Source organism: Hypomesus nipponensis, chromosome 1 (assembly GCF_054491055.1).
Source record: "Hypomesus nipponensis isolate SF chromosome 1, ASM5449105v1, whole genome shotgun sequence".
NCBI classification, from domain to species: domain Eukaryota; kingdom Metazoa; phylum Chordata; class Actinopteri; order Osmeriformes; family Osmeridae; genus Hypomesus; species Hypomesus nipponensis.
In genome coordinates this window covers 14,033,064-14,050,000 of record NC_140361.1, presented here as the reverse complement: position 1 = coordinate 14,050,000, position 16,937 = coordinate 14,033,064, and the positions used below count along the sequence as shown (strand labels likewise).

At 50.7% G+C, this 16,937-nt stretch overlaps 1 protein-coding gene across 3 annotated transcripts in view; it reads right to left on the bottom strand.

The window, feature by feature from the left end:
* The window catches only part of LOC146302681 (teneurin-2-like), a 118,135-nt gene that overhangs the window by 86,528 nt on the left and 14,670 nt on the right, over positions 1 to 16,937 (bottom strand). Inside the window, exon 5 of one of the 3 annotated variants that reach the window (XM_084695974.1) lies at positions 13,923 to 13,950. The exons of the other annotated variants lie outside the window; for them this stretch is intronic. Coding sequence (XP_084552100.1) covers positions 13,923 to 13,950 — 28 coding nt within the window. The remainder of the gene's footprint in view (positions 1 to 13,922; positions 13,951 to 16,937) is intronic. 3 annotated transcript variants of the gene reach the window in all.

The following is a 16,937-nucleotide window of genomic DNA, read 5'->3' as shown; positions in this document are numbered from 1 at the left end:
AGAGAGGGTCCTTACAGCCAATCAGACCACCCAGATTGTCTAACCAGGAAGAGACGCAGAGGATGCTGTCATCATCCATCTTCATCCACACTCCAGGACACCACTAATTAGTCGTCATGGCAACTGGGGGATAATTCTCCCCGATTCTAATCTCAGCAATGTTACTGTTTATGAATGAATACTTCATGCTCTTAATGAACACACACTCCTCACTGTGTGTGAGTGTACGCGTACAAGACTAGATTTGTTCTCTCTTTGTATGGTGTTGCCTTCTACTCTGGGTGAAGCTGTCTATAATCAATTACAACTGTAAAGACAGAAGCTGTTCTACATTCATATTCAAACACACTTGACCTTTCTCTCATCAATGAATCTGACGAGCGGAGGCGCATTGTGCGCACACACACACACTCGCACACACGCACACACGCACACGCACACACGCACACTCACACACGCACACTCACACAGACATAGGAGGTCATCCACTGTGCACAAAAAAAACCAAAACAAAACAATTGACACATTCAGTTCACACATTCAGGGTGGAAGTGAATAAGACAAGGGGTCAGGGACTGTTCACATGAAGGAAGACACACACAATCCCATGACCGGAGTGACCTCTAATAAACGCTGTCAGACAGCTGTCAATCCCCCTAAAACCACTGCCAACTCTGGCCTCCCTAGAAGGCGACGGCATTTCACATGAGCGCACACATTCACAAACACACAAACAAACTCCCTCACACACACACACACACACACACACACACAGGTTCACTCCGGGCGCACATCAAAGCTATTTCCAACGACGTGTGGCGTTTGATCATGCACGAAACCCTCACCAACCCCAGCGCGTGTGTGAGACCCAACAAAGAGGGAGTTCGGGGGTGGGGGGGGGGAGCTGGGCTGGTGTCGCGACTGGTGCCAGGGGAGGCTGGCGTCTGCGTTGCCGTGGCGCCAGAGGGGCGCAAGGGGGGGGGGCGCGCGCAAGGGAGGCTTACCTGTCTCATGAGAGAGGGTCTTGGACCTGGCCGCACTGCCGGAGTGATGCATGGCTCCGCAACGCGCTCTCCCTCTCCCTCTGTCCCTCTCTCCCGCGCTCTTCTCCCGCGCGCTCTGCTCCTCCTCACCTCGTCGGCGCCTCTCGTTAGTCCTGCCTTCTCTCCTACGCTCCTCCGTGTGTCCCCCTCCGAGAGTCCACTCCTCTCCTCTCCTGCTCTCCAGGGCTTTCCTCTTTTTTTCCCCTCTCCTCCTCCTCCTGTCGCCGCTCCGCGCGCCGATCGGTCCCCTTCAAAACGCAAGTCCGCCAAAAGCTCGGTAAAACGCAATTGAGCCCGGCGGGAGACGCGCGCCGTGGAAAAGACTCCCACACGGTCTCACACACACACACACACACAAGCGTGCGGGTGGGGGGAGAGACAGACGCACTCAGTCCCCGGTACGGGAGAGAAGACTAACTCCTCCGCCGTCTTCCACGCTCCCCTCAAGCTCTCGCCGCTCGCGTCAGTCCCTCTCTCTCTCTCCCACCGTGTACAGAGTGGAAGTGGCCCGTGAAAGAAGAAGGAGAGAAGGAAGGAAGGAGAGGGGGAGTGTGGATGCGTGGATGGATGTCGGCGGGTGGGGGGGGGGGGGAAGAAAGGGTGCCTTTCAGCCCTCAGCGCGGGAGCAGGGAAGAGAGCGAGCGTGAGAGACGACGCGGCAGCTTCATCCTCCGTCTGGCTGTGGCTGAGACTGAGAGCTCACTCGGGGCGCACACACACGCCTGCCCGCCCGCGCACGCACACACGCACGCACGCTGCGGCGCCGCGCAACGGGGAGAGGGAGAGCCGAGGGGGGGGGGGCGGGGCTCGCGAAGAAGCGAGCGGAGGAGAGGAGGAGGGAAGGAGGGAGAGAGAGAGAGGTGATGACGAAGAGAATGAGAGAGAGGGGTGGGGGTGAGAGAGCAGAAGCGGGGAAGACAAGGAGGAGGGGTGAGCCGACAGCCAGAGCAACGAGCAAAAGATTGCGCAGACGAGCGCTGGAGAGAGAGAGACACAGAGAGAAACGTAGAGAGAGAAAGAGACAGAGAAATAGAGAGAGAAATTTGAGAGAAATTTGAGAGAAATAGAGAGAGAGGCATTAGAGAGAAATTTGAGAGAAATAGAGAGAAATAGAGAGAAATAGAGAGAAATAGAGAGAGAGAGAGAGAAGAAGAGAGAGAGATAGATGTGAACAGAGAGAGAGATAGATGTGAGCAGAGAAAGGGGCATAATCATCAGATTGTGATCAAGTATGTACACAGGGAGGGGAAAAACAGGAGAGAGGAGAGGAGAGAGAGACAAAAACAGATTGAGAGGAGGCAGAAGATATCATCGGCAAGAGAGGAGGAGGAGGAGGACGACGAGGAGGAGGAGACGAGGGAGAAAGGGCAGGGGGATGAAAAAAAGGGGGGTGGGGGAAGCAAGGAATAAAATGAGAGGGGGAGCGAAAGAGCGAGAGCAAGGGAGGGGCAGAGGACACAAGCGACGAGCGAGGCACGAATACGTCCGTGCTCACGCTGGCATGTTTGGGTCCAGATCGCGCGTCTTATCGCTCCAGCGTGCAGCCAGAGAAACAGCCTGGACTCCAGCGCATGTGGAAGACACATCGAGGCGGCTGTTCCTCTCCAATCGCCAATCCAACACAACACTCCAGGGCACAGTTCTGTCATACTCTCCTTGACAAAAACGGTTCTTCAATTGCCCCTGCGGAACCATCTGAAGAACCCCTTGAGAACTCCCGACGGAGTTACGGCTAGAACCTCAGTATGAGGAGAATACTCCTAGAATCTGGAACCTCAAATGATTCTTCAGTCGGTTCCTTATTTCCAGAAGGGTTTATGCAAATGTTTTTCTTTCCTTTTTTTCTTCTGGAGAGGACTATATATCATTCTGCATGAGAAGCTGCTGTGAATGTATTGTTGAAAATCCCAGATGTGTGTTGGTGAGAGGCTGTGTGCGGTGCGTGTGCATGGTACAGACCAAGTGTCTGGGTTATGTTTAATGCAGTCCCACAATAACGACGTGGACGATTATGACTTTCCTGTCTTTCCCTTCCTTCCTCCCTCTCTCTCTCTCTCTCTCTCTCTCTCTCTCTCTCTCTCTCTCTCTCTCTCTCTCTCTCTCTCTCTCTCTTTCATTTTCTCTCTCTCTCTCTCTCTCTCTCTCTCTCTCTCTCTCTCTTTCATTTTCTCTCTCTCTCTCTTTCATTTTCTCTCTCTCTCTCTCTCTCCAACTCTCTATTTTTGTCTGTGTCCTCCTCCTTCTCCATCGTTCTGTCCGTCTTTCCCTTTGCCTCCACCTCTCTCTTCCCTCCTCCCTCCTCTGTCCTCCCAACTCTCTCCTCCCTCCTCCCTCCTCTGTCCTCCCAACTCTCTCCTCCCTCCTCCCTCCTCTGTCCTCCCAACTCTCTCCTCCCTCCTCCCAACTCTCTCCTCCCTCCTCCCTCCTCTGTCCTCCCTCCTCCCTCTTCCCTCCTCTCCCTCTCTCAGTCCGACACATTTCGAGACATCTGGTTCCCTAGAGCCTTGAATTGTTCTCTGAAACTCACGTACCTGTGAACATTTCCCCAGAACTGTCTGGTTCCACGCACGCATACACACACACACACACACACACACACACACACACAGACGACACACAGAGACGGCGGAGTGTAGTCGTGAAGCAGGCACACCTCCATGCATTCATGGCTACTTGTTTATGTGACCTCTGCCCTCAGTGACGCTGGGTGCTGAGTCAGAACACAGCTGGGCTGCACAGATGAAGCAAATGATCCCCATGACACCATCACAGGCACTCAGAGAATCAAGAGGATGGGAGCTGTCGCCCTCACGTTCCCATGGAGCGCCACCGGGAACCTTCGACCTCAAACATACACCACCATCACACACTGCTCGCTCTCTCACACACACACACACACAAACACACAGACACACACACACGTAAACCGACAAAACACACACACGGTCAGAGGCTTCATACAGTGTGAAGGTGCAAGGTCTATATGGATGACCTCATCATGTTAGAGTACAGGGCTTGGGAACAGGACAGGTATTGGGGTGGGAATGGGGGGGGGGGTAGAGGAGAGGGACTGGTTCTCAATGTAAGGCCTGCACCGATTTGTCATGATAAAAAACCCATCCCAGACAGAAACAAATTGCTTTCTTGACAACACCTTGTAATACTCCATCACGCGTACACACACACGTGAGTGCAAGGCGTGTACACACACACACACACACACACGCTTGCTTGCTTTCAGAGAAGCATACACGCACACACACACACACACACACATTCAACGTGTTATTTATCCACTGCCATTCTGTGTCATTATCCTTGGCACATCTGTGTTGGTCTGTATATTCCCTGTGCATTCAGTAACCGCTGTGTAGCTATGCACATAACCCGTGGAGCTTGCTCTAGCTGGTGTAGAGAGACAGAGGGGGGGAAGGGGGGGGAGATAGGGGGAGAGGAAGAGCAGGAAAGAAGGAGAGAGGGATGAAATGAAAATATGTGAAAATAGACAATAGAAATAAGGCAAGGGTGGCAGAATGTAGGAAGGCAGGTATCCTGATATTACAGCTTTCTTGTGGTTGTACGGCTTATATTTCGAAGCGGCTTATAGCCCGGTATTAGTCCCAAGATCTCTACAGACCGTGCAGCTAATTTAATGCTCAACACTTGAATGGGGGCTCTCCCTCCCCCTCCCCTTGTCTCTCCCCCTCCCCTTGTCTCTCCCCCTCCCCTGTCTCTCCCCCTGTCTCTCTCCTCAGTTTTTCCCTACTCCGTCAACTTCCAAATCTGGATCTCCACTCTGCTTGAACCTTTCGGATACAAACAATTCTGTGTCTCGGGCTGCATCCTGGTCGAAAAGGCCAAATGGAGGAAAAAGGAATGGGGGGGGGGGGGGGGGGTGGGGGGATGGAGGAGGGGGGGGATGGAGGGGGGGGATGGAGGAGAATGGAAAGCGAAGGTGAGGGCTTGCTGTAGGTGGACCCCAGGGTGAAACATGGTCATTTGTCATCAGTTGAAGGCTTAAGAAAAGACTAGTTAACCTTTCCAGCTGATCCCCAGGAGACGCAGGAAAACCCCAGCCTAGCAAAACACCTACAGGGGAATGGATCACACACACACATGCACTAGCAGGCACACACACACACTTGCACACACATGCAAGCGCCCGTGGGCAGGCACACCGACACACACACATGCATGCACACACTGGCACGTACTGAAGCAGACACACACACACACACACACACACACACACACAGGGGTGGGGTTAATGGTGAAAGAGGTGAAAGGTGCACGGTTGGAAAAGGGTAGCCCCATTCTCCTTGCTCCGTCGCTCCCTTCTTCTCCCTTCTCCTCCCTTCTTCTCCCTTCTCCTCCCTTCTTCTCCCTTCTTCTCCCTTCTTCTCCCTTCTTCTCCCTTCTTCTCCCTTCTTCTCCCTTCTCCTCCCTTCTTCTCCCTTCTCCTCCCTTCTTCTCCCTTCTTCTCCCTTCTTCTCCCTTCTCCTCCCTTCTTCTCCCTTCTCCTCCCTTATTCTCCCTTCTCCTCCCTTCTTCTCCCTTCTTCTCCCTTCTTCTCCCTTCTCCTCCCTTCTTCTCCCTTCTCCTCCCTTATTCTCCCTTCTCCTCCCTTCTTCTCCCTTCTTCTCCCTTCTTCTCCCTTCTTCTCCCTTCTTCTCCCTTCTCCTCCCTTCTCCTCCCTTCTTCTCCCTTCTTCTCCCTTCTCCTCCCTTCTTCTCCCTTCTCCTCCCTTATTCTCCCTTCTCCTCCCTTCTTCTCCCTTCTTCTCCCTTCTTCTCCCTTCTTCTCCCTTCTCCTCCCTTCTCCTCCCTTCTTCTCCCTTCTTCTCCCTTCCCACGAGGCACTTGGGAGCTGTCCCCTCCTCCTTTCACCTCTCCTCCTCCTGTCCTCCACACAGCCCCTCATGCAGCAATGAATAACTATACACTAATAATTGGAATTTTAATGAATTACTGACTGATCGGCCCATACATGCTTGACTGTTTGTGTGTGTGTGTGTGTGTGTGCACATGTGAGAGAGAGAGTTTGTGCCTGCCTGAGGGTGACCATGTGCGTACACACAAATACACACACACACACACACAAACAGTCGCGTGTTATGCATGGGCATCCAGATACTAAATGATGCTTCCTCTGTGTAGGATATGCATAAAGCACCCAAAGTGAGTCATAGAGGCACTGAGTAGCATCTGGTCTTCCACAGTTACCCCATGTCACCTCCAACACATCCACTTTGTGAATCATTAATAATTCATGTCTAATTATTTCAGTCATTGATATGAATGTGAAAATAGAGCTGGATATAGGTCAGTGGCTCCAATGAAAAGAATCAGTGGTAGCGACAGCGAACCAGCCCTGTTCCAGCCTACACACACCATCCCTGTCTCTTCTCTTCACCATCCCTGTCTCTTCTCTTCACCATCTCTCTCTCTCTCTCTCTCTCTCTCTCTCTCTCTCTCTCTCTCTCCTTCTCTCTCTCTCTCTCTCTCTCTCTCATTCTCTCTCTCCTTCCTCTCTCTCTCTCTCTCTCTCTCTCTCTCTCTCTCTCTCTCTCTCTCTCTCTCTTACTTTTCAAAACGACAGAAGATGCCAGGACAGTAGCGGTTGACCATGTGGCCATACTCTGGAGCTACCTAAGAGGGAATAACACCTCCCTGTATGTGTGTGTGTAAATGTGCGTGCGTGTGGGTGCGTGCACATGTGCGTGTGTGTGTGTGTGTGACCCTGGCAACATGACCCGGGAGATGGCTTGAAGACCACACCGAGACTCATGACCGGGCCAGTTCCAGCAAATGTTCACATGAACATCTGTTTAATGGCTATGGCTGGTCACAGGAGAACATTCTGGAGCATGCACACACACACACAGATGAATTAACAATGGATGAAGAGATGAAGGATGGAGAGATGAAGGATGGAGGGATGGTGGGACGGAGGGCAGGATGGAGGGAGAGAGGGACGGAGGGAGTGGAAGCTTCAAGAAACCTGCTTATTCAAAGACGGAGCCAGTGACTTGAGACTGGGCTTGGGGAAAACTCCCCTAATTCTTCAAGAGCTCAATGTCTCACGCAATCTGCTCTGAGCTTGACGCAACACACACACACTTCAAATTACATTCATATTCACACATTCATTTGGGTGTTTGACTCGAGTGAGCGGCGTGCACACACACACACACACACACACACACCGAACCCAGATGGGCTGTGCTTCATGAGATGCCAAAAGAAAGGATTTGGTAAAAGAATAAAGAACATGAGGGCGAGAGACCGAGGAAGGGTGGAAGGAAGGGAAGAGGTCTACACAGACGGAGAGAGGGAGGGAGAGAGAGACGGAGGAGGATCTGATGGACTAAGCGGCCTCAGCATGGACCGATTCGACACCGTTCTCGATGGAGCGCGGGGCAATCAAACAAAACCGTGACCTTAAGGCGGGCAAAGTATTGCCGCTTTTTCAATTTCCCCCCCATAGAAACCTGGACCGGGTCCCATCGGCACCAGCAGATGGGTGAGTAAAAGTAACACAGCAGACAGTCAATAGCAATCAATCCACCCCTTACTTCCCTCCCACACACACACACACACACACACAGTTCCAATCTCCGTCCAGGCAGTCCGGTCGTCAGGAAGGCACCATCAGACTTAAGGGGAGTCAGATGGCTGAGCGGTTAGGGAGTCGGGCTAGTAATCTGAAGGTTGCCAGTTCGATTCCCGCCTGTGTTAATTGATGTTGTGTCCTTACCCTACTTGCCTCGGGGGGAATGTCCCTGTACTTACTGTAAGTCGCTCTGGATAAGAGCGTCTGCTAAATGACTACATGTAAATGTAAGGTCCACACTTGCCTCTCCCACATAGCGGATGGTAGAGAAGGTACATGTGTTTGTAGGTTCGAGTGTTGCGCTCGACCCAAACACACACACACACACCCTCACAGAAGATGATCACAGAGCCCTTCCCAGATGGCAGGCTGATATGCGACATGATATCACACGCTTTCTGTTGGGGCTGTCATCACGTGGAGCGTATTAGCTTCGTCTACCACCCATTCATCTGCACTGACATATGCACACAGCACATTATCATGATGGAACACAGCACGCAAACCAGGAATATGCTGAACAAGAAGAGATGAATGGAGATGGAGTGATACAATGAAGGTGTGTGTGTGTGTGTGTGTGTGTGTGTGTCTGTGTGTTTGGTGGGGACTCGGGTGGAGAAGAGAAAGATCGAGAAACAAGGAGATGAAGATGGACAGACACAGAGATAGAGTTGGTATAAGAGAGAGCGAGAGAATGGAAGATAGAGGGCGAGAAAGAGGTGGAGCGAGGAGGGGAGGTTGAGAGAGAAAGCAACAGAGACAGACAGAGAGACAGACAGAGAGAGAGAAAGAGAGAAGGAGAAAGAGAGGGGAAGGAGAGCAAGAGGGGAAGAAGGAGAGAGAGAGAGAGAGAGAGAGAGAGAGAGAGAGAGCGAGAGAGAGAGAGAGAGGTGAGAGGAGTGAGCAGGCACAAACGGAGAGAGACAAGCACACCCATGCCATGTGGTATCTGTTTCTCTTGCATAATTAATTATATTGCCGTTTGATTTGTGATGTCTGATTCCCTGTCATATGTCCATTATTGTAAGTGTTGTCTCTGTAGAGCACGCGTGAGAGAGAGGATTGATGGGATTGCACATTTCAGTTTTCTGTCTGCTAAAAATGATGGATTTGTCTCCTGAGAATTCAATCAGAGCCCAGGAAGAAAATATAGATGTATACAAAATCAAACAGGCACACACACACACACACACACACACAAACTGTGTCCAAGAATGAACTCATGACAAAAGTATTTGTGGTTCCTACCCTTTAAGACTCACTCCACTTTCATTAGATGGCAAAGTCTCTCTCTCTGCTTACACACACACACACAATCGTAGAGTGTTTGCAGATGGAGTGTGCATGAGTATTCCAGGAAGAGGACAGCATGTTAACATAGGATAGATTTCCAGCCTTTCTCTCTTGTCTCTCTATTCTGTGTATGTGTGTGTGTGTGTGTCAGTGAAAGCCGGTCATAACGGTTGTCTTTGTACGGGGCTGAATAGATTACACTGCTTATCTCACACAGATCAATACAGAGAAGCTATGGCCAAATTAATTGCTTGTGACAACATGAGACAAACCACAAAAGCTGTGTGTGTGTACAGTATCTCTGTGTGTTTGAGTGTGTGTACTTTACAGCGCGTCTGTGCGCTTGGGTGGGACAGGGGGGATACAAAACCCCCGTTGTCGCATTCATTTTCCTTTACTCTGAAAGTATGTTTGGAGAGGAGAGGAGAGCAGAGGAGAGGAGAGGAGAGCAGAGCAGAGCAGAGGAGAGCAGAGCAGAGGAGAGCAGAGCAGAGCAGAGGAGAGCAGAGGAGTGTCACTATGATGGATAGAATGAACAGATGAGGGGGCTCCCAGATGGAGAGATGTAAAAATAGAAAAGCACCTTTCCCCCGCCATCTCTCTCTTCCCTCCATTTATCCCCCCATCCCTCCTGTCTTACGCCATCCTTCTTTTCTTTCTTTCCCGTCCCCTCTGACTCCTTTGCGCCTCCTCTCAGGATCCCTTCATCGTTGTTCACCGTTCTACTGTGAAACAAGGCCCTCCTCCATCCCTCCATCATTCCCTCATCCCTCCACTGGGGCCGGAAATAGATGAAAATGGTGTGCTTAAATGGCATTCTCTCTCTGTCACCCTGTTTCTCTCTCTCTCTCTCTCTCTCTCTCTCTCTCTCTCTCTCTCTCTCTCTCTCTCTCTCTCTCTCTCTCTCTCTCTCTCTCTCTCTCTCTCTCTCTCTCTCTCTCTCTCTCTCTCTCTCTCTCTCTCCTCTCCCTGGTCAAGCCCAGGGTCCTTGCAAGAGTGTCCAGTGGAGTGTCTGTGTCACAGTAGATAAAGCTGCATGGCCCCTGAGGTTTGTGAAGGCCATTGTGACAAGGCCCTGGCTTTCTGTAATCCGTCCAGTTAACTCTCCATCTATTTACTTCTCTTTCCCTTACTCGCAATCTATCACTTAATCTGATCAGTTAACTCTGCTCTCTCTCTCTCTCTCTCTCTCTCTCTCTCTCTCTCTCTCTCTCTCTCTCTCTCTCTGTTCCTTCTCCATTTCATCCGCTCTCTCTTTCTCTTTGTCCCTTTTCCTTTTTTTTTTTCTTTCTTTCTTTCTTTCTTTCTTTCTTTCTTTCTTTCTTTCTTTCTTTCTTTCTTTCTTCTGTCTGTCTGTCTGTCTGTCTGTCTGTCTGTCTGTCTGTCTGTCTGTCTGTCTGTCTGTCTGTCTGTCTGTCTGTCTCTCTCTCTCTCTCTCTCTCTCTCTCTCTCTCTCTCTCTCTCTCTTTCTCTCTCCCTAACTCCCTCTCTCGGTTTCTCCCCTCCTCTCTCTCCAGCTCTCTAGAGAGAGAAAATAAACAGCTGTCAGGGTCAGGCACACAGATGAATTCCAAATGACTTTGAAGGGCAGAGGGGGCGGACCAACTTTCTCCAGAGGAGAGGCCGGTGTGGACACACACACACACACACACACACGCTCACACAATCTGAGGGTACAGCCTTGTCCCCTGGTGACCCCACACACACACACACAAACACACGAGAACAAACAAACACACACACAACAAAACGGCTGGGAATCAATACCGCATCTTATCACCTCTATCCAGTCCAAAGTCAAGGTGAGGGCAATGTGTGGTTGGCTGTGTGGGATGGGTGGCTGTGTTTTAGTCTTTGTAAATGTGTGTGTGTGTGTGTCACAAAGCCTTTAAGGCCTACCAGTGAGTATGTGTATGTCTACAGGGGCTCTGCTCGACAAAAACGCTCCTGTCCCCAGTCCAGACCCAGTTCGGTCCAGAACATTCCTCAGACCTCATCGACATATGAATCATCGTCCTGCTATCAATCATGCGGGCGGCGTATCGCTCAATCTAATCTGATGTCTGAGACGACCAGATCTATCCCCCCACCCATCTCTGATCACATCAGCATGCATTATTCAACCCTCACACACACACACACATCAGAAAGGCTGCTTTTAATTTCCTCCATGTAGGGGACTGGATTACCGTGTGCGTGTATGTGTCTCTGCGTGTGTGAGCGTGCCTGCCGGTGTTAGCTACACCTTGACAAAATATGATTATCAGAAAGACGTAGCACATGGTTATTGTAATGCAAATACAGCTTTTTTAATAACCTATTTTAATATCTGTTTTATGTCGTCCTTGGGGGGAGTTGCGTGAAAAGTAAAGACAATGAAAAGTAAGACTCTGTCGCTGGGTGTTACAGGTTCTATCTCTCAATACAGACCAGAGGAGGAGTGAGCTGTCAAACTATGGAAAAGCATGGAAGAATACACTTTAAAATACACTCCAGGAACACACACACGCACAGACAGCACACATGCAAATCAACACACACATACACACACACACACACACGCACACACACACACAAACACACACACACACCCTTGCCAAACACAAAAAGCACAAACCTAATGTTGACACTTGTTGCCTGCTGGCAGCATTTGCATAGTGATGCTGATGCAGCAAGCACCCTGGTGTGTAGGAGTGTGTAACCAGGGGTGTAGGAGTGTGTAACCAGGGGTGTAGGAGTGTGTAACCAGGGGTGTAGGAGTGTGTAACCTCAACTGAGGGATTTTGAGCAGACATGGAACACTTCGAGTGCAATTCCAAGGTGTGTGTGTGGATGTGTGTGTTTGTGTACATGTATGCATGTCTGTGTTGGTTAGCCTGCTTGAGTCTGGGTTTTGGCTGCTAGATCAGAGACATGTGTCTATGCGAGTTCGTGTGTTTGTCTGTGCGTGTGTGTAAACGCATGAAAGCAAGATTCAGCTCTGAGACGTTTGATGTCGAATAACAGCGTCTGCTGTCTGTCTGCCAACCCTCTATCGCCATCCAAACACATGTGCTCCACTGTGTGGGTGTGTGTGTGTGCGTTTCTCTCCGTGTGCCCTGATTACAGTGAGAAGGAGCTCGACGAGGCCGAAGTCGTACAACAGAGCACGAACCTCAAAATGCTAGAGGGTGCGTGTGCATGCGAGTGGGCGTGTCTGTGTGTGTGTGTGTGTGTGTGTGCGTCTCACAATTCCAGTCAAATAAGCGAGGAGAGAGGGGTGTGTGTGTGTGGAGGTGTGTTGGGATGGGGGAGTAATCTTCCAGCTCTTGTTCTCGTCCCACACCACCAATGAGCTGTTAACATACAGAGTCAAGCACACTTAGGCGTAATTACCTACCCTTTAGAGAACCAAAGTGTGAGTGAATGCGTGTGCGTGTGTGTGTGTGACACAGAGAGTATGCCTTCGTGTTTTGTTGCATGTCAAAGCAGATATACCGTGCGTCTGGGAAGAGTGTATGCGTGTGTGGTGTTTATGACAGGGTGCGTGCATACCCAAGAAAAGTGTGTGCAAGTATGTAAGAGAGAGCAAGGGTGTGTGTGTGAATGTGTGTGTGTGTGTGTGTGTGTGTGTGTGTGTGTGTGTGTGAAGGCCTTGATGGTTATTTTAGCGTCGCTGAAGTGTCAGGTTTGCCACTGGCTGTACGTCACACATCTCTATGCAGTATCTCTTGCTTCAAAAAAGACTCTGACAATGGGAAAGAGGGATCAGATGGATGAGAGGAAGATCAAAGGCAAGTATAAGAGGAGTTTCCTCCTTCGTTGCTCGGCCGACGTATGTGAAGCTTGGCGTGTTTCAGCAGAGTTTGGAAGTGGGCGTGATAAAAGGGAGAGAGACCATTAAAACACAGAGGAGAGGGAGATAGCTTGAAAGAGAGAGAGAGACAAAGAAGGTGAGAAGGATTCAAAAGATAGAGAACAAACAGAGCGAGAACTGATAGGGAGTACTGAGACACACACAGAGAGAGAGAGAGAGAGAGAGAGAGAGAGAGAGAGAGAGAGAGAGAGAGAGAGAGAGAGAGAGAGAGAGAGAGAGAGAGAGAGAGAGAGAGAGAGAGAGAGAGAGAGAGAGAGAGAGAGAGAGAGAGAGAGAGAGAGAGAGAGAAGACTGACAGCAAAGGAGAAAGAAGGAAGAAAGGGAGAGGTGTGCTCATGGAGTCGATCAGTCATGTCTCACAGGTGTTGACATGCTGTCAGGAGGGAGACACGTGCACACACACGCAGAAGTAGTCAAAGGAAATGCATCTCTACTGAGATAGATGAAGAAGAAAACAATGCAAAACAAGCACAAAGCATGTGAGAACATGGTGTGACACAGGGATGGATACAAGTATGTCTGAATCTGCAGACCTCGTGCCTCTTCACATCAATAATGATGATGCAGAGAGAGAGAGAGACAGAGAGAGAGAGAGAGAGAGAGAGAGAGACAGACAGACAGACAGACAGACAGAGAAAGAGGGAGAGAGACAGAGACAGACAGACAGAGAAAGAGGGACAGAGAGACACAGAGACAGACAGAGAGATAGAGAGATAGGGAGAGAGAGAGAGAGAGAGAGAGAGAGAGAGAGAGAGAGAGAGAGAGAGAGAGAGGAGATGGAGGGAGAAAGGAAGGGAGACGTGGTCAAAAAAAAGAGAAAGGATGGAGAGAGAGATGGCGGATAGAGAGAGAGCGAGAAAGAGAGTTAGAGGGAGGTAAGCGCAGAGGACAACAAGCGAACATCTGCAGATTCTCTGTTTCACCTCAGCTACACCGTCAGGCAAGGACATACACTGTCTGCCATTGGTTAAGGACAGGGAACCAATGACCTTCCAGCAATCAGCTGTCCACTACTGGTCAATGTATCTGTGAGCGGTTCAGATACTTGGGGAGGCCCAGTAGTAGAGTTTAGGGGTGAACGGGTATATCCATACACCCAGAGAGAGGGGTGTGCTGGCCAGGGTCCATGACTTGAGAACCATGCACCTCCATTGAACCAGGCAGGGACAGGGTTTCTGCTGAGTCAGGGGCAGGGGCAGAGTTAGGGTTGGAGGTTGGAGGTTATTCCCTGGTGATGAAGGGGGTGTTGGAGGTTACTGTCAGGGGGGTGCTTCGGGGAGGGGAGGGTTAGAGTTGGAGGTTGGGGGGTTGACAGCATTATGTATCTGTGGTTCCTAAATGTCCAGATAGTGATGACAGAGCAGGGGTGTCTGGAGTGAACCATTGATCTCTGTTAGGGGTGACTGGGTTATACTATTGATCTAGAGTGTGTGGGTGTGTGTATGTCTGTGTATGTGAGTGTGTGTGTGTGTGTGTGTGCGTGTGTGTGTGTGTGTGTGGGGGGGGGGGTGACGAATGACTCCAGTGCAGAGGAGAAGAGAGCATAGAGAGAGAGAGATATCTTAAACACCACATCCAGCAGAGAGCTGAAACCTTGTAAGTTTCCTTTCTCCTGACTCTGGGATCGAAGTGTGGGGTTAATACCAGACATGTTACGAGTCCGGAGGGTGGGGGTGTGTGTGCAGCTGTGTGTATGGGGGGGTCTCGAACACCCTGTCCTCATCTCCATGAACGAGATGCAAGATTAAGGCCGAAACCTCCGACGATGAGCTCATTCTGGGAGTTCACCAAAAGAAGAGTCCGAAATATAGGTGGACCGGCTCAATCAGGAGTTAGAGCCTCCTATGGATTTATCCATCTGCTCTCTCTCTTTGCTATTTGACACTGGCTCCCTCACAAAGAGAGCCTATTAAAGCGGCCATCGACTGGGGGGGCGGGGCTGTGAGCAGGACTATTGACATGTACACTGCTGTGTTTCTGCTGAACAATGAGCTTTTGATGACTGGCCATGGCTCTCTGATGTCCATACATTGATTTGGCTGAGGTTTCAGGTCGCGCACACATGTGCACTTGCAGGAAAACACACACACGCGCAAAGACACTCACAGGTAACGGACATGCGCACACACACACACGCACGCACGCACGCACAAACCCACACACAGACAGCTATGTGCATGCACTCACATACACGTAGTCAGATTAGATTTTCCATCCTCGTAAGGGCCGACAATTCACTCCAAATCAGGTCATCCCTAAACCTTAACCCTAACCCAAATGCAATTCTAATCCTTACACTAATTCAAATCCTAACCCCGACTGGAAATACCACTTGAAGTTGTGGAGGCTGAGGAAATGTCCCTACAAGGTCAAATTACTTCCGGTCCCCACAAGGGTGGTTAAACCAGACCACACAAACTCACCATCATCTCCAGCCAAGCCTGACAAGGTCTGATGCTTTGAAGTCTGTGATGAGGAAATCCTATTATATACAGTGATTACAGCAAGCCTGCCCATGGAGCCTTCGTTAACCCCAGCTGGAAATGACACATCTGGGGCTGCATATGTAGCGGTGCAGGTGTCAGAGAGGTGAGCAGTATGTAGCGATGTTTCAGCATGTTAGTTCCTACATTCAGGTATCTGTGTGTGTGTGTGTGTGTGTGTGTGTGGATGCACTGTTTTTACGTCGCTTGGATAAAAGCGTCGGCAGAAGGAACATTAATGTGAATGTGTGCGTCGACAGGTGGTACTGAAGCCTTGACAAGATCCGCACGTTCCTTCCCTCATCCAACACACACACACACACATCTCCATACACACATACACACACACATGTGTGGACAGGAGATCCCAGTTCCTTACGGTGTTCTCGCTCCAAAACTCATTGTGCTGTGTTTGGAGACAGGCCAGGGCAGGCCAGACTGCACAGAGCAGGGCTGGGATCAATGGGACAGCAGGGTGATTATAGATTGGTCTGGATTAGATACCAGCCAGAGAGCATGAAGCATCCAACTAGTCAGTCGGCTCTCTGTAGCTCTCTCTCTCTCTCTCTCTCTCTCTCTCTCTCTCTCTCTCTCTCTCTCTCTCTCTCTCTCTCTCTCTCTCTCTGTCTCTGTCTCTTCTGTCTCTGTCTGTCTCTGTCTGTCTCTGTCGGTCTCTCTCTCTCTCTCTCTCTCTCTCTCTCTCTCTCTCTCTCTCTCTCTCTGTCTCTGTCTGTCTCTGTCTGTCTCTGTCGGTCTCTCTCTCTCTCTCTCTCTCTCTCTCTCTCTCTCTCTCTCTCTCTCTCTCTCTGTCTCTCTCTCTCTCCACTGTCTCTCTGTCCTCCCCTTGCTCTCGCGCTCTCCGTCCTCTCTAGTTCTCTCGCTCTCTCGAGTGTCCACACTCTCCTCCTCTCTCTCTCTCCCTGCGTACGCGCGCACACACGGCGGGGAGGATCATCAATCACTTCTAATGAGAACATAGGTATTGAGAGATGGGGACAGGGGAGAAGGTACAGCATGTTAAGTCGAGATGAAGCGAAGCAGTTCTACAATAACATCACAATGACTTAGAGCAGGCCTCCTCTCCTCTCCATGCGCACAAACACACACCCACACACCTCCACATGCCCGGCTCACCATGGGGTCCATGAGTCAATACCAGTCATCCCACCTGCCTCACTTGTGCCATGCCTGTGTGTGGTGTTTGTGTGGGTATGGTGCACATGCCATGGGTGTCTGTGTGGTGGATGCATGTGTGTGTGTGTTTGTGAGGGGGCTGAAGGCATGTCGGTCTATGCAAATCTGGCAGTGTTCTAATACACACACACACACACATTCTCCCCATGGTGGGTGTGGCACTGTGCCCTGCCCGCCCCCCCCCCCCCCCCCCCCTGCTGTGGTGGGCCTCCCACTGAGCCTGGCATGGGCTCGAAGCTCGAGCTGTGCTCACACACACACAGGCACACACACACAGACACACACAAGCACACACACACACACACAGACACACACACATGAGCAGAGGCACAGGCGGATAATCCAGGCTCGTCATCATAGACGGAGGAGCTAATCTGGGCCTCCTTCACACTCTCTCTCTCCTCTCCCTTCTCCTCCTGACTGTCTCCCCCCCCCCCCCCCTCAGCACGGTGTTTG